We start from the raw sequence: 18761 nt of genomic DNA on the forward strand, positions 1-18761 counted from the left end.
AGCTGAGGAATTGGCAAGGTGAGGTGGCTGTGGATTGTTCTGCTTCTCTGATCTTCCAGCATTCATCCCAATACCTGGCTAAGGTTTGATTTTATTAATAAGACCCTTTAAGATTCATGCTACACTAATCTGCTTATAATTTAAAGAATGAATATCTACATTGTATTTCTAAATGGAGAACATAGGGGTGCAGTGTAATAAGGCTCACCAGCTGTGGCCTCTAACCAGAAAGCTTCAACCTCTCCACAGATCTTTATTTTATTTTATTTTGTGTGGGTGTTAGTATGAGTGGTTCTAATGATCACACCCTGGGTCTTGCATATGCTAGCCAAACAGTCATCTATCACTTAGCTATATATCCCCAGCCTTCATTTTTTAATTTTTATTAGTGTATTTATTTTCGTTACAGCTTTTTCTCTTGAAAGCAGCTACCTCTCCTCACCCACTGTAATAATGAAATGGTCATAAAGAGATAAATGGGTATGTGGGAAAATACAGGAATCAGGTATAGTACCTGAGAAATTTATAGATTTCATCATTAGCTCTTCTGAAATTTTGGGGTTTTTTTTGAGACAGTCTTATTATGTAGCCTAGAACTGGCCTTCCTACTGTAATTACAGGCGTGGACTACCATGCCTCATGTTAGGCAAGTGCCATGCCACTGAGCCCTGCTGGAATTGTTTTCATAACCTTCTTTGCACATCTCTGTTTTCCAATTAAACAAACAAAACCAGTGAATGTTTTATGAGGAAAGCTTCTACAGTGTTAATTTATATTGTATTTTAATTATAGCTCCCCAGAATATCTCTACTTCGTTAATAGTGGGTGAACATGTTTTAAGCAAAATTGCTTTCCTTCTCTTTCATTTTTTTGGTGCCTGTCCTGGATCTCGCTCTGTAGACCAGGCTGGCCTCAAACTCACAATGATCTGGCTGGCTTTGCCTCTCTAGTGTTGGGATTAAAGACATGCACCACCACCACCTGGCCCTCTTTTATTCTTAAAATTTGCCTGAGTCTAAGAGAGGGAGAGATGGCTTAGTAGTTAAGGGCAGTTGTTTTTGTAGAGGACTGCTCATAACTATCCAAATCTCCAGTTCTTCTTTGGACCCCTGTGGGTACTAGGCATTCACTCAAGCAAAATACTCAAAATAAATCTTAGTGATGGGGGAAGGAGAGGATATCTGGCTGCATACATGCTGCAGATGGGACTCTGGGGAAGAACATGTTCTCTCCACTGATGTTCATATTTAGGATTTTAAATGACTGTGCTTTTTCCCATAGGTCTCAGCCACCTTTGCAGCTAGTCTGGTTAGCAGCCCAGCCATTGGAACATACCTCTCTGCAAATTATGGAGACAGCCTTGTTGTGCTGGTAGCCACAGTGGTGGCTCTACTAGACATCTGCTTCATTTTGGTGGCAGTTCCAGAATCTTTACCAGACAAAATTAGACCTGCTTCCTGGGGAGCTCAGATTTCTTGGAAACAAGCAGATCCTTTTGCGGTAAATTAAGACATGAAAATACTTACTTCCTCTCTCTCTCTCTCTCTCTGTGTGTGTGTGTGTGTGTGTGTGTGTGTGTGTGTGTGTGTGTATAAAACTTTAATTACAAGTAAGAGGCTGAGAGACTGAGATATATAATTAAGCTTTGTAAATCATAAGAGACAAAATACTACCCTCAAGGACATGATTGTTTTTATCATTTAATAAAATGAATGAAGATAGTTGGAGAGGGAGGTAATAGGGAGTATATCACACTAACAAGAAATAATGCTAGAAAAGTTTTTCTACCTCTCTCTCTCTCTCTCCCTGCCACACCTACTTATATAGAACAATTGTAAACCACATTGTGTGAGCTTGTGTAGGCCAGGGGTAGATGTCTGATGTCTTCCTCTATCACAGTTGGTTTTATTTTTTTTAGACAGGGTTTCTATTGAACTTGGAGCTCATCAGTCTAGCAAGACTACCTGCAAATTCCAAGGATCTTTGTCTTCCCAGTGCTAGGGTTATAGGCATGCACCATAATGCCTGGCTTTGTAATGTGGGTGCTGCAAATAAAACTTGACTCCTTATACTCTTTATACTTGTACAGCAGGCACTTTACCAACCATTTCCCTAATCCCTTGAAATTATTTTCTGAAATGATCACTCAGAGTACTTCCTAGAGATCTTGCCTGTTCCTTTGTGTGTTAGTTATATTGTTAGATGGTGAGAGACGTATTTGGGGAAGGAAGCAGCAATGGGCTAGAGAACCTGCAAGTTAAATTTTTTTTTTGCCTTGTAATGATCAAGTTACATGTAGAAACTTCTGTAAAATAGAACTACTGTGGCTTATTTTTCAGAGCAGCTGTAAGGACCCCAGTTAACATGTGTAAATTAACTGGTCTAATGTCTGGTGTAGTAAAGTTTCAGTAGACGTTAGTTGTTTTGGGCATTGATTATATAAAGTTTATAGATGGTGACCTTGTTGCTTTGACACTTGTCATTCCTGTTCAAATAAAAGTTTTAGACATACCAATTGTCCTCCTGGTTTCGGGCAACTTGACTATCCACAGTTTGAAGAATACAGTGAGTTTATGTATGATGAAAACTGTGGAAGAGGCAGAAAAGAAGATCAGAATATCAAGTCCATCCTCAGCTGCATATCAAGTTTGAGGCCAGCCTTAGCTACATGAGAGAGAAAGAAAACCTTGTAATTAAAATCACTTAAAAGAAGTTACTTTACAAATCCAGAGAAAAAAAATGATTTTTCTTAGAGAGTTCTGTAGAAATATTTTTTCAGGGCCTGTTTATAGGATGTTCAGGATCTCTTGAAGGAGATATATGAAAATAGTGAAGCCGGTATCACAAGAACACTGACATTTGTGTTTTTGCTTTCTGCGTATTCCCAGTCATTAAAGAAAGTTGGAAAAGATTCTACAGTTTTACTCATCTGCATCACAGTGTTTCTCTCATACCTTCCTGAAGCTGGACAGTATTCGAGCTTTTTTCTCTATCTCCGGCAGGTGAGTAGTAGCCTTTTAACATGTAGATTGTCAAAGATTGGATTTGTCTAAGATAGGTTGGGGAAACCACTGTAGAAAAGGAAATATGAACTTATTTCTAGAGACTTCACAAAGTTAGGGACCTGTAATCCAATGATGACTTCAGTGGTGGCCTCATAAGTAACTGGAACTACAGGTGTGTCTAACCATGCTTAGCTTCTTGCTGAGGCAGGAGTGTTCCTTATATCCAGGATTTAAGAACATAGGAAGACATCTACTATGGAAAAGTTCCTATAAAGAGAGAATTTATTAGAAACAAAATTCCGAGGCTTTTGAGCTTGTATACCTGGTTAGTTGGCCTACAATTTACTGTGTAGACCAGGCTAACCTTAAACTCAGAAATCTACCTATCTTTATCTTCTGAGTGCTGGGATTAAAATCATCCACCACCAAGTCTGGCTCTGAGACCCTTGTCTAAAATAGGATTTAGATTGAACCAAATTAAGAGAAGATAAAGAGCTGTCATATCTCTTCCCCATAGGAACACAACTGGTACTAAAGTGGTTCATTTGGTATGATTTATGAGCCTATATACTTTTTTTGTTTGTTTTTGTTTTTTCCGAGACAAGGTTTCTTTGTGTAGTTTTGGTGCCTATCCTGGAACTTACTCTGTAGACCAGGCTGGCCTTGAACTCATAAGAGATCCGCCTGGCTCTGCCTCCTGAGTGCTAGGATTAAAGGCGTGCGCCACCACCACCCAGCGAGCCTATACCTTCTATACATAAGTACCACACAGTCTGTAGTTTGTGATTAGTTCACTCTTGGTATTGCTTCCATGTTTTAGCAGTTATACATAAAGCTGATAATAGGCTGCCTTCACCTCCCTAAGTGCTGACATTATAGGCATAAGCTACCCTACTAATTCCAGATTTTGTAATTGAATATGATTAGATAGTAATAGAAGAGCCAGAGGTTCTAGCTCTAGTATTTTTTTTTAATCTAATTGGGAGGAAGATACTCATTTATGAAATAAGAATCTATAAAGTTATTTTTAGTGTATTTTCCTGTATTTTATAGAATTTCAGTAGAAGACAAAATAATGTATCCTTTTAAAAATTATTAGTCATTTTATAGTTACTGTTACAATTAGATGTTTAGAGGTCAATTGCCAGTCAGACTTGGCTGCTTACTTAGTAGAAGTATATGGGAGCATTTACGGCACACCCGTCTCTGGACCACAGAGTCCAATGTAATTGGTCTTTAAGGGGTTCTGGCATTCTATTGTTCTCTTTTCTCCCCTTCTTTCCTTTTTTTCTGTTGCTCACATAATTTTAAAATGCAACCAGATTCAAAAGCTGCTAACTTCACTAATAGTCCATTTCTACCTTGGCAATATTAAAAGTCTAATTGTTTTCTTTTACACTCTCTCATTGTTTCCACACTGGGATTGACTAATTAAGAAAGGAAATACTAAACAATAGGCAAAATAAAATTTTCAAAAAATTCACAATTTGTGTTTACTTAAAACTTTTATTTCAGATTTAAATATAAATTCCAGGTTAATTATTTTCAGCTTCTGCCACTGTCCTAATTTCTACTGCTTTTTTGAACTTTCCTCAACTATTTTTCCTGTCAGTTTTAACAGGAAAAAGAAATCAATTCTTATTAATTTTATATCTCTAATATCTCTATTATAAAGTGATTTTTGTTTGGTTTTTTTCATTTCTATAGGTCATAGGTTTTGGATCTGTGAAAATTGTAGCATTCATAGCTATGGTAGGAATTCTGTCCATTGTGGCTCAGGTGAGTGTTTTTTACAACATATGGCTTAAAATGACAAAGCTTTCCCCCACCCCCAATCCTGATAACCTCAGATCTATAGGAAGCCAAGGATACACGTTTCAAAGAGTTTCTCCACACTGCTGGCTCAGCTGCTTAGCTCCTGCTGTGACACATCTTGCTCATGTAGAGAACCTCACCAAATTCAGGAAGCTGACAGGGACACAACTCACAGAACTGGTTGTACATAAAATATTAATGTCCTCAGAATTCAGTAGAACTTCATACAAATTTCATTAGGCTGTTCTTTGTAATTTGTGCTGGATCCATTCTTCTTACTTACTTCCAAAACAACTGGGTTAAGGGGATGGTGAAGTGACTTGGTAAAAGATGCTTGTTGCCAAGCAATAACCTGAGTTCAGTTCCTGGAACCTACATGGTAGAAGGAGAAAACTGACTCCTGCAAGTTTTCCTGTGACCTCCATATATATGCTGGGACATGTATACACACAGGTAACAACAAATAGTTATAAAAACTATTTCACAGGAAAAATAATCAGATACTGCAGAATTAAACAGCGGAATGTGTTTCAGTGTTTCTTTAATGGTGAAAATTAATAGAAATAAATGTTTTATAGATCCTTCTGTCTCCAGGACTAAACAAATAAGAATCCTCAAATTAGAATATATATAGTGAGTGAATAGCCATAAATACTTTCCCACCTATTATGATTGTCAGTCCAGAAAGGCAAGGGTATATGTCCAGCTGTGCTTCAGGGAGAGTCACTGTAGCTTATGTGAATTGCCCAGAGGCTGTTCACTTGAAATGGCTATCTAGGCCAAGCTACATGTTCTCCTGTGATTAACTCTCTGCAGAAGAAATGAGAAGTCTGGGAAACTAACTGGTCCTACCAAATGAAAGAATGACAAGGCTCTTAGGAGTACATAGAAACAAAACCTGTTCCTTGATGTTTTTGTTTTAGCTGTATTAGCAAATGCAAATTATATTAAACTTCCAAGTTGATTATGATTTTCATTTGTTTTTTATATTAACCTTAGCTGTTTCTCTGTGTCTTTATCTTGCTTTTCATACTGTCCTTACAAGCTATATTTAACAGAATATATATTTATTAAAAATGAAGCTCATATCATTCTTGATTTTGTAAAATTGTTAACAGTGAGTGAATAGTAAACCTTGCTGAACATTAAGTGCTTGTTGACTTTTCCCCTAAGAAAACTAAGGTATAATCCTCTCAGTCATGATAACTGGAGTACAGCTGTATTAACCTTTTGGGAGGTACTAGCAGAGCACCAGTTAAATAGGATTCTCTGGAAGGAGGTCAAAGGCCCTAGGCCCCAGGTCAGCACTGGAGCCCTTGAACTCCACCCCTGAAGAGTTATTACTACTGCCTGCCCTTCGGGGGTTATAAACAGAGAGTGTGCCCTTAAAAGTCTTTAGCCATCAGTGAGTGAACTTCACTAAAAGAGTTTATGCTCTGAATTTGAGTTTGTGATCAAATTCATTATGTGCTCATATGGCTTCTCAAGGTTGTCTTCTTTCCTTTACAGACAGTTTTCCTTAGCAAATTGATGAGCTCACTAGGGAATAAGAATACTGTCCTCCTTGGCTTGGGTTTCCAGATGCTCCAACTTGCCTGGTATGGTTTTGGATCTCAGGCCTGGTAAGCTTCCCCTAATTCACGTATTATCAAAGCAAGCAAGCAAAACGCAGTGAATATTTACAGACATGATGAGCCTTAAAGGATCTAAAACTATTTGACTATGTTTAAAAGAAGGGTTACTTCACTAGTTGGATGTATTCAGCATTTCACTCTTGGGCAGGAGTGGAACTATAAGATTCAAGATGACTTGTAAAGGTTTCACTAATTCTGGAGTCATTGCTTAATTGAAAGTGTGTTGTCATCTACCAGCCCTCCAATAAAGTTCTTGTGCACTCAGGATTTCCGCCATCTCTCACACACACTCTCCTCCTCTCCCTCCTTTCTCTCTTTGAGGTTGGGTGGGTTTGTGTTTGTTTTTTGAAACATCAAACATTGTAGCCTAGGCTGACCTCAGACTTGTAGCTGTTCTTCTGCCTACGCCTGCTGAATGCTGGTATTACAGTTTTGAGCCACTATGTCTGGCTTTGTTTCTACTTTCTTTTTTAATTGTTTAGAATGTCATATATGTATATATGTTTTGATCAGATATATTACCCATTTCTCCCATTCCAATTTTCCCCCTGTGCCCACCACCACTTTCCCCTAACTTCTTGTGATCTTTTGTTTTTAAACCCACTGTGTCTACTTGTTACTATTTGTATATGCAGAGATATAGGACATCTACTGAAGCATGAGTAACCTCTAGGGCTTCATCCCTGAAGAAAACTAACACCCTCCACCCCTTTTCCCCAGAAGCCATCAGTTGTCAATAGCTCTTCTGACTGGGGTGGGGTTCCATGAGCCTCTCGTCCATCCATGCTGGTACTTTGGCTGACTGGATCTTGTGCAAGTCTTGATGAGTTCATGTGTGCAACAGTGCTGCCACATCTAGCAAATACTGCTTCACTGAACATGTTCACTACCTCTAGCTGTTAAAATTTTTCAACTTACTTTTTTTGAATGATCCCTGAGCCTTGTGGGAGGAGTTGTGATATGGATGTCCTGTTTAGAGCTGAGCACTGCAGTCTCTTATTCTCTGTACTTCTGCTTCTTAAACACATTTATCCACTTTCAGGATATGACATAAAAAGACACTGAATAGCAAGAGATTAAGCATGCTTTGCTGGTATACTTAACTTAGGCAGTAATTAACAATCATATAATAAATCAGTTGATGATTACCAATATCTCCTCCAAAGTCATATAAGTATCCTGCATCAATTTTCTTTTAAGTATTCATATTTTAGCTTCCTATAAATGGGAAGAAAGGCCAAATTAAGGCCTATTGATAAAAAAGAACACAAAGTCCTGAGTTCTAATTTTTTGTATGGCAAGTATCCTTAGGTGCCTTATTGCCAAATACTGTAGAGTCTCAGTCTGCATTTAGACATGAATTAGTCCTCATTTGCATTCATAAATGGAGCCTTTAGAAATGCCTTATTGGTTCGAGGTTAGTTGGGAAGCAGATATATGAATTTCTGAATTTCATTTCATTTGAATCATTTGTTCTGTGTTACATTTGGCCTAAGATTAACTAGATTGATTATTCTATTTTGTATTTGTGTGTGTATGTGTGTGTGTGTGTGGGTGTGTGTGTGTGTGAGAGAGAGAGAGAGAGAGAGAGAGAGAGAGAGAGAGAGAGATGGAGGGAGGGGCGGGGTGTCCTGTGAACTCTGGTTCATTATCTAGCTAGTCTAGTCAAAACACTTTATGATGATAAGATGTTTGATTGTCAATAAAGACCACTCCCAAGGAAGTATAGCTCAGTGGGGCACAAGAGCCTTTAGACCTACTTTAGCTCTCATACATTATGATGACTCACACATAAACCTTTTTTTTTTTTTCTCCACTGAGAAAAGGACAGATGTCTGAAGCAAACAGTCTTTGTTTATTCATTTGGTAACAGACAGTGCTATCAAGCCTGACAGACCACACAGCCGAAGGGCAATTGTGAAAGATCAGTTTTCAAGAAATAAGAGAAAGCCAGTGAGGAGGGCAGATGGAGATGTGGTGTTTATTTAAAACAAAAGAATAGACATTCTTTTAAGAACTTGAGCCTACACTTGGAAATAACAATGGGGCAACCTGGGAGAAGAGATTTTTGAAGAAGTAAAATAAGGAAGTAAAATATTCTTTGAACTGCATCTCAGCCTCTGATCAGTATTTGTAGTGTGAATTCTTTCACACAGAGACTTACTTTGTAGCTCAGACTGGCCTTGAACTCATACTGCTTCTGCCTACGCCTTTTAGATGCTGAGATTACTGGGATTACTGAGGAAGCTATGCCTTGTCCAGGAAATTCATTTTTTAAAGAGGGTAAAATAAGTAAAATGAAACATGAGGAAATACAAAGTATTTGCCCTGTTACCACTGACTGTATTGATCAAAAGTACCTGAAAGCCTTACTGCAGCCTTCCTTAATATTTTTAGGATGATGTGGGCAGCAGGAACCGTGGCTGCCATGTCCAGCATTACATTCCCAGCAGTCAGTGCCCTCATCTCTCGGAATGCAGAGTCAGATCAGCAAGGTAAGATTTGTACCTCTTGCATTTTGTACCTTCAGCTGGAACCTCTCTTCTCTGAAATATGAAATCCTGCATTCCCCATAACAATAGCAGCTGACAGCAGTGAGCCCCATTCATAGCAGCATACCTACTTAGTCAAGTACAGAAGTTCTGTTTTCCTCTTTGCTCACACTCACATTTTAGCAATTCACACTCAGCCATTCTGGTTATTAGTATTAGTTAGAAAAATCCATTTCTAGTCTCAATTCTGATTACATATGAATTATAAGCTTATAATCTTATTTCAACAGATTTGTATTAAATAACAATAGCAAATTAGCAATGTAATATCCACATAGTCGCTAAAAGTTAACTTGAAATAATTCAGTCTCAGGAGCTTAATTTAAGAAATGGATCTTTGAAGAGATTAAGATAACTCTGGTTGTTAGTAATTGGATATAGGGAGAGATGAAGTAGGTTAGAACTGCTGTGTAGAAAGCAAACTTTATTCTTCCTTCCTCTGCTATTTCCTTTGCGGCCAGTTCTGATTTATTTTCTTCATCTTCTAATAGCACACCTTACTATAGTCAGGAAGTAGGAGATTTTATCTCATTTATTGTTTTATATTTTTATTTCATTGTAAATATTCATTGTTTCAGGAAAATGGAGAATTTTAGAGGAGTGTGTGTGTGTGTGTGTGTGTGTGTGTGTGTGTGTAAGTGTAACAACACAAATGTACATATTGGTTTGGTTTAGTGCCAGTAATAAACCCAATGCCTAGGATATACTAGGCTGTACCTCTTTCCCTAAAGAGAAAATTTTTAAAAATTCTTAACAGGACTTTTAAAAATTTCAACAAAAATTAAATTTTAAAAGATAAATTTATTCATTATCATTACACCTATTTTCCCACATAATGAATTTGCTGTTATATGTATCCATTCTTAGATTTATGGACTTAAGTGACACCCTTTGTATTGTTACTATTAACTGCAATAACTCAGCTGAGTATGAGTACTATTATACTTTCCTGTTTTTGGCTTACAGAAATATCCATTGAATTCATATGGTTCAAACTCATGTTTTGCTTACTGTATTAGAAAGTTGAGGTATCTAGAATTTGGTGCTTCCAGAATTTTTGAGTAGATATATGCATGAGATGGAAGGTTGCAGATGGTAACTCAAGGTCAGGGGGAGCCTCTTCATATTCACATGTGGCCAAGGATGTCTGAATGGAGGACATATTTTTATTGTAAATGAACAATTAAATGAGCCAAGCAGGAGATCCCAGCTGGATCAAGAACAGAAAGGGACAACAAGGAATAACAGACCATGATAAATGATGACCACATGAGAACAGGAATAGTCAGAGTGCTGGAGAGGTCCCCAGAAATCCACAATGATACATCCTCTGTAGACTGCTGGCAATGGTCGAGAGAAAGCCTGATCTGACCTAGTCTGGTGATCAGATGGCCAAACACCCTAACGGTCGTCTGGAACTCTCATCCAATAACTGATGGAAGTGTATGCAGAGATCCTCGGCCAGGACTCCAGGAGTCCAATTGTCAAGAAAGAGGAGGGACTATAGGAGCGTGAATTGTTGAGACCAGATTGGAAAAGCACAGGGACAAATAGCCAAACTAATGGAAGCACATGAATTGTGAACCAGGGTCAGGCCGTCTGGATAAGTGAGACAGTTGAATGGCTTGAACTGTTTGGGAGACACCCAGGCTGTGGGACCAGGACCTGTCCTTAGTGCGTGAGCTGGCTGTTTGGAACCTTGGGCTTACACAGGGACACTTTGCTCAGCCTGGAAGGAGGGGACTGGACCTGCCTGTACTGAATCCACCAGATTTAAATGAATCCCCAGGGGAGTCTTGGCCCTGGAGGAAATGGGAATGGAGGGGAGGGGATGGGGTGAAGATGGGGGTAGAGGCAGGATGGGGGAGGACAGGGGAACCCATGGCTGATGTGTAAAATTAAAACACAAATATAATAAATAACAAAAAATTGAAAGTACCTGATAAGGAAATAATAATTTAATATTTTCTTATTTCCTATTAAATGGTAGATATAGTACAAAAGGTTTTCAGAAACTGAATTCTTTTCTCCTTGTATACCTTAGTACAGAGAGTACTATTAAATAGACATAGTGTAACCAAGCAAACATTTGTATAATAAATTAAAATATCATGATGAACTCTAATGACTGTACTATGATATTGGCTCAGTCCAGCCAAATCTGTGTGTGATGGAGAGTACTAGATAAGTTATGTATGTTGAGGCACTTTTCTGAGACGACTGATTCCCTTCTCATTTTGTGGTTTAGGGGTTGCCCAGGGGATCGTAACAGGAATACGAGGGCTATGCAATGGCCTAGGACCAGCACTGTATGGCTTCATATTTTACATGTTCCATGTTGAACTGAACGAGTTGGGCCCAGAATTGAATTCTGATGATGATCCCCTACAGGTAATTTGATGATCTGTGTTATAATAATGGTTCTGTTTGATTATAGCATAATCTTGTGGCTTTAGATTCCTATCTATTATCATTGCATTTGACAGCAGCAAATTCTGTGTTCATTGCTTGGACTCAGAAAGGGTTAAAATGTATCTGTCCCTTATTTAGATTCTCTTTTCACCTGTATAGTCACTATGAATAGTGTGCTATTATCTGGCCAAGTTTATCCTCAATAAGATGTGAAATTACCTAAAAGTCTAGCCAAAGGGACTTGGGATATAGCTCAGTTGGTAGGTGCTTGCCTAAAATGTACAAAACTCAAAAGTGTGATGATGCATGCTTGTAATTCTAACAATCAGAAGGTAAAGGCAGGAGATCTTAAGTCTGAACTTAAGCTACATAAGTATGAGGCCAGCCTGGGATACAACAGACCCTGTCTTTAAAAAACAAAAACAAAAACAAAAAAACCCTTAAAATTAAGTTAATATGCTTCCATTTTTAAAAAGAGAAACATTTAATATGGAGTTCTGTACAAACCTGAAATTACTGATATTCATATGTAGAAATGCATGATCTGAGGTCACAAGATAAGATTACAGAAATAAAATTGCTGCTTCTGTAAGTTTATAGACTAGAATCTATTAGTTACAAATTATATAAAAAGCAGTGATTGGTTGCCCTGAGTTATTTTCTAGACACTAAAATCTGTTAGAATTTGATTATAAAATTTGATCTGATTTGATTAATGAAATATAGACTTACTGAAAAACGATTAACTGTATAGTGGCAATTAAAAAAAAAATCACTAAAAACTAGTTGGAGTTTAAAAAAAGAGCCTAACTATCACCCTTATTAGATAAAGGAAATAATGCATGCCTACAACCCTGGCATTTAGGATATATTAGCAGAGGAGTTGTGATGTCAAGGCCACGCTGGACTAAATAGCACAAGACTGTGTCTTTAAAAAGCAAACAAACAAACAAAAAAACAAAAACTTAACCAAACTTCTGTCTTCATTTGTTTTTTATATCCATCAGGGAGCTTTCATCCCAGGCCCGCCATTTTTGTTTGGAGCCTGTATAGTTCTTATGTCTTTTCTGGTTGCCTTATTCATCCCCGAATACCATAAAACCAGTGGAGTTCAAAAACATAACAGCAGCATCAGTGGCAGCCCAAGCACCCTGCCTGAACGTGGCAGTGATGAGGACATTGAGCCATTACTGCAAGACAGCAGCATTTGGGAGCTCTCCTTTGAAGAGCCTGGAAATCAGTGTACTGAACTATAGCCCAGCAGTAAGGGAAGTTCTGCAAACACCGTCTCTGAGAGCCATGGAGGAAGCTGCACCACCTGGAGACTTCATGGTGCTGGAGGGGCAATGCCAGCAGCATCCTTTGGGCCAAGTTTCATAAGTTACTCTTCTCATGCCTCTGCCCTTCCCTCTCCTGCCTCTTCCTGTTTCTTTACTCCCATTATTTTCCTTCCTGTTTATATATTCTAAGAAAGATTGAAAATGCTTCACTGAAAATAGTAGGAAGCTCTCAAGGTTATCTGGAATTTAGATTTTAAAATTTTAATAGAGAAATCATGTCTGGTAGGAAAGGTTGTCTTTCCTTTAGTAACTAGAATAAGAATGAGAGCAATTTTTCTGTGCCCTTTTTGGTAGAAGGGGTGGGACGATAGTGTTAACTGCCTTCTTTCATTCTTTTTCTGTGAATTATTTCTCTTAGTCCATAGGTGTTGGTGAGTGGTCATTCTTAAGAGTCACTTGGTATCAGGGATCTACTTTGTCCAAAGGTTAGATGAAACCCTATTTTTACCTTCTCTTTATTTTCTTTACTTGTTAAGCTTCTTGAAATGAACCTTAATAGTGTTGGTCAATGATCACCCTTATTAGATAAAGGAAATCTTTCTTAGAAAATTCAAATCATGTTGAACAGACAGCTTAGATTCTTGGTATACAAAGTAATTTTACAGGAGGGGGAGGGGGAGGAGGAGGAGGAGGATTATCAAGCCTGTAGCCCAGCTGCTTACAGATTTTAGAAGGAGGATTGCAAGTTTGAGGCTAGCTTTGGCAACATACTAAAATCCTACTCAAAGCAAAGCAACCAACCATGAAGCATTCTAGTAGCAACAAAGAAATCAGAGTATACTTGAAGAAAACTTTCTGCTGTTGTTTTAACAATGTGAACATTCCTAAGGGGGGAGAGTAACAGGTAGCAGTGGAAGCCCTTCCTATGTCTGTGTCCTGCTTATGTTTCCTTTGCTGCACTCCTGCCTTAACGTTAGTATAGGACGCTTTCATTTTCAGCTAGTCTGTGTCTCAATCTGTTTTTCGAACTTAGAATCTCATGGGAATACGCTCATCAAATTCCTTTCAAAAATATAAGGATTAGTGAAGCTCAGTTTCATGATAAGTATCTAGCTAATTTTTGAGGTGTTTTATGGACAAAGAAAACTTTACAGATTTTATATTTTGCTGCACAGTAAATGGACCATTAATTAGGGTCTATCTTTAACAAAGCACTCCTTTGAAAGTTTTATAGGTATGAAAACATGTAGATATTTGTAAGGATTTTAATTTTTTTGATGGGGGTGCTGTGTAAATCTTGTATTTATATAAATAATGAAGGTGTTGACAGAAAAATATATACAACTTTTATAAAGGATTGTGTACTGACTGAATACATTTAAAGGAAACTATATTTTGATGCCTGTTCTGCCATGAACAGATATAACATATCTTTTTACTATGCTGTTGGTTTTTAGGTTAAGCTTCTTAATGCATAATAAATTTTCAATGGATATTCAACATGTCTTAAAAACAAGTCTGTCATTACTTTTTTGGGTTCTTTTTGGGTAGCTATCAACATAACTGAGTTAGTAATCCTTCAGGTAATTAAAAAAATGTTTGTAAAAAATGGTTTTAACAGTTCCTTGAAAACTACCCACCAAATGTAAGTCATACATGAACAATGCTGCTATGGGTGTAGAAATATCTCTCCTATTCCTAATTGATAAAAGGTACATAAAACAAACCAGAGGCTGGAGAGAATGCTTGCTGCTTTTGCTGAGGAAAGAGTTCATTTCCCAGAATCTATCACTCACATCCAGCTCCAGGAAATCTGATGCCTTATGGACTCTGCAATCGCTTCCACAAATCCACACCCAAACACTCCATACCACTGTACAATATACATTTATATGGCCTGCTAGACACCCTCCCATCACTACCATATATAAACTTCGTTATCAAGACCTTCTGGAGACAACTTCTACCCAAGGCCACTATACCAAATACACTGCTAGGTGTCAGGTCCTGCTGGATACTATCTATCTTAGTCGGGGTTTCTATTGCTGAAATGAAATATCATGACCAAAAAGTAAGTTGGGAAAGAAAGGGTTTATTTGGCTTACACTGCCATATCACTGTTCATCATTGAAGGAACTCAGGACAGGAACTCACACAGCAGGAACCTATCTGATGTAGAGGCCATGGAGGGGTGCTGCTTATTGGCTTGTTCCTCATGGCTTCTTACAGAGCCCAGTACCACCAAGCCAAGGATAGCAACCACCCATAATGGGCCAGGCCCTCCCCCAATCAACCACTAATTAAAATGCACTACAGGCTTGCCAATAGCCCCATCTTATAGAGGGATTTTCTTAATTGAGGTTCCTTCCTCTCAGGTGACTTTAGCCTGTGTCAAGTTGACATAAACCCACCCAGCATTGACCTCTTATCAGCTTGACACACAAACACATTGCCATCACTATTAAGCCACAATTTTTCCTTTTGCATTCATCTCCAAGATTTCACATTTAAAAATATAAGTAACTTTAAATATCCAAGTCTTTACAAATTCAAACACATTAATAATTCAGTAGCTTTAAAATAGCCAATCTCTTTTAAAACCCTGTATCTTTTAAAATTCAAAGTCTCTCAACTGTGGGCTCCTGTAAAATCAAAAGTAAATTTCTTACCTCAAGAGAGAAGAACCAAAGCACAGTCACAATCAAAGCAAAGCCAAGCTCCAAAAGTGTAAATAGCACAATGTTCAATGTCGGGTTCATGCACGAGCTGGGCTCCTCCAAGGGGCTTGAGTCATTTCTCCACCTCTATCCTCTGCAGCACACACAGCTTGTCTTCTAAGCTCTAGCTGGCTCCACTCCACTGCTGCAGCTGTTCTTCATGGTCATCTTCAAAATAATGGGGTCTTCTGCTGCAACTGAGTGGCAGGAGTCCATCAGGGCCTGTTAGCTACCAATATATGTGGGGTATGGGCTAGGGAGCAATAGCCTGATACCTAGAAACTTTTATGTACCAGAGATGGAATGCAGCAGAGATTGATACCTCAAGTATACATAGAGTGGGAGGTGTAGTTAGAGTTTTCCTGCCTGGCCCAGTCAGGACAAATCTCTCTTACCCGCCAGTCCCACAGTCGCTCAGACCCAACCAAGAAAGCACACAGAAACTTACATTGTTTATAAACAGTATGGCCGTGGCAGGCTTCTTGTTATCTACTTCTTCTATCTTAAATTAACCCATTTCTGTTAGTCTATACTTTGCCACATGGCTTGTGGCTTACCGGTGTCTTTACATGTTGCTTTTCATGGCGGCGGCTGGCGGTCTCTCTTCCCAGCCTTCTACTTCCCAGAATTCTCTCTTCTCCTGTCTCGCCTATACTTCCTGCCTGGCCACTGGCCAATCAGAACTTTATTTACACAGAGCGATATCCACAGCACTTCCCCCCCCCCTTTTTTTTTTTTTTTTAAGGAAGGTTTTAACTTTTACATAGTACAATTACATATAACAATACAATTATCAAGCAAGAATTACAGTTACAATATTAAAGAAGATATCCTATCTATCTTATATTTGTGAGTCTAAGGTTTTATATCTGACTTATCTTTTATCATAATTGAGGAAATTATAACTATCTAGTCTTCAACCACATCTAATACCTTAGAAGGATATAATATTACCTGAGAACCGGGAGAAGGATGCAAGCATTTTTCGGGAGTCTTGCAAGAGTAGACAGAGACAGCTGGCAGCCTGGACAGTCACCTAATGTTCCTTTGTAAAGTTGGGGCATCTGTTTTCAGCCCACAGGGCTAGAGTCTCTTGGTCACTTCTCTCAGTGTCCTGTAGAATGTCTGGCAGTTTCCTTTGTGAAGCAGGAACCTGAAGGACCATTTTGTCAAGCAAAGTTTAGTGGTCACCTTTCTATGGGTCCTGCATGTCCAGTCAATCAAGCAGTCCAGGCAAGAACAGTTTCTTGCCCAAATGGCTATTTTTGCCAAGGTGAAGATAAGATATGAAGTGTCTTCAATGCCCATCCTCCTCTCTGAAGTAAATCGGTGCTGCCAGGAGCAGATATGTCTCACTGTCCAGAAAGTCTAAATTTTAAAAATATTTTAAATGCCATATTCTGTAGGTCTTTGAAGTATTTGAAGATTACCTATCTATCTGAAATATCTCTATGTATACCTAGAAGACTTAACTAACATGGCTATGAGTATGATTATCACAGATGATTAATTATTAATCTATTTTTAATTATCCATTACAATTTTAAATGAGCTATACAAACATAATACCTTAAACACGAGTAGAAATATATACATAGTATAACAAAATTAACTAAGTTTGTATCAATAGACTAAAATCTAAACCAATGTAAAACATTTTAAACAAGTTGTTGTTCTTTAGAAGTTCCCTAATCTACCCTTTCATCCTATTATATCTATATCATATCCCCCTTTCTTCTTTAGAAAGAGATCTCATTTATAATCAACCTGCTTTAAAGAAAAATATTGGTTTTTCTCTGTCCCACACCAGAGGGCTCTTCTGATTTGGGACATAAGAATCTCTTAACCTTTTCTTTTAGCAATATGTCTGGGTTTAGAGAAGGAGTGAGCCAATTCCATTTCCAAAGCCAGCTTTGATAATTTTGGGAATGTGGGCGTAGTTTTTCTTACTACTTCCTGCTGGAGGGGGGCGCTGTATCTTATGGGGATACAAAGAAAATTTTAGGATTATAGAGTAGTCCATTAGGGTGAACCTCTGAGCCAGTTGCCTTGAAACCATTCTGGATGTCAGATCATCTGGGCCATGGTGTCATCGGAGACCTTTCAGGTGGTCTTGGCTGATCAAACCTGATATATCTTAATCTGGAACAAATCCACAGCCTCTGGCTTTCTGTGGAAACAAAAGCAGAGACTCCTTTCCAAAGCAACATATCTTTATATCCAAATTTTGAAGTCAAGGTACCTTTAAAATTTACATATTTGTTTAACTCAACAGCTTTTATGATCAAATCTTTTTCTGCAGTTAAAAATCCAAAAGACAAGACAAACCAGATTCTCTGTGACATATCCATCTTTGTAAGACTGAAACGCTGCTGTGGCTGCTGGCTCCGCCCACCTCAGCTTTCCTACATGGCGGTGGAACAGTTTACTACCAGCTCTGGGTCTGGAGCCATGTGTTCCATCAACTATCAGAAGCAGTTCTATCAAAGCAGCGCATAGCCCAGGAACTTTTTTTTTTTTTTTTAACTAGTAAAGGTTAAATCCACCACGCAGCAGAGTAAAGTGTCGCTTATAGATTCCTCATTCCCGCCACATTGCAGGTCAGACGCACCCGCCAGGAACCCGCCATAGTAGCTCAAACCGGCAGGCTGCCGCTAACTTGAGAGAGACAATTAGGAAGCTGTTTTTAGCTCCGTCTTAGAATCTTTTTTTTCAGGTTTTAGGTGGAAATTCTTGCCCCACGTTGGGCGCCATTTGTAGTTAGAGTTTTCCTGCCTGGCCCAGTCAGGACAAATCTCTCTTACCCGCCAGTCCCACAGTCGCTCAGACCCAACCAAGAAAGCACACAGAAACTTACATTGTTTACAAACAGTATGGCCGTGGCAGGCTTCTTGTTATCTACTTCTTCTATCTTAAATTAACCCATTTCTGTTAGTCTATACTTTGCCACATGGCTTGTGGCTTACCGGTGTCTTTACATGTTGCTTTTCATGGCGGCGGCTGGCGGTCTCTCTCCCCAGCCTTCTACTTCCCAGAATTCTCTCCTCTCCTGTCTCGCCTATACTTCCTGCCTGGCCACTGGCCAATCAGAACTTTATTTACACAGAGCGTTATCCACAGCAGGGAGGTGTCCTACAAGGGCTGATAACTAGAAGTTTGTATGTGGTGATATTGTGTCCCCCAATATATTGTGTACCTTAATAAACTTACCTGGGGTCAGAGAACAGAACAACCTCTAGATAGACCTAGAGGCCAGAAAATGGTGGTGCACACACCTTTAATCCTAGTATTCTGGAAGCAGAGATCTATTCAGATCTCTGTGAGTTCAAAGCCACACTGGAAACAG

The 18761-nt window shown here is 38.7% G+C and overlaps 1 protein-coding gene across 1 annotated transcript in view; it reads left to right on the top strand.

Annotated features, from left to right (window-relative positions):
• Positions 1–14214, top strand: part of LOC118584135 (hippocampus abundant transcript-like protein 1) — a 46622-nt gene extending 32408 nt beyond the window's left edge. Inside the window, exons 6-12 of the mRNA XM_036188152.1 lie at positions 1282–1500; positions 2889–3002; positions 4713–4784; positions 6330–6442; positions 8852–8949; positions 11255–11397; positions 12426–14214. Coding sequence (XP_036044045.1) covers positions 1282–1500; positions 2889–3002; positions 4713–4784; positions 6330–6442; positions 8852–8949; positions 11255–11397; positions 12426–12674 — 1008 coding nt within the window. The 3' untranslated portion in view covers positions 12675–14214. The remainder of the gene's footprint in view (positions 1–1281; positions 1501–2888; positions 3003–4712; positions 4785–6329; positions 6443–8851; positions 8950–11254; positions 11398–12425) is intronic.
• Positions 14215–18761: the final 4547 nt, after the last annotated feature.

This window comes from Onychomys torridus, chromosome 5 (assembly GCF_903995425.1).
Source record: "Onychomys torridus chromosome 5, mOncTor1.1, whole genome shotgun sequence".
Classification (NCBI taxonomy): Eukaryota; Metazoa; Chordata; class Mammalia; order Rodentia; family Cricetidae; genus Onychomys; species Onychomys torridus.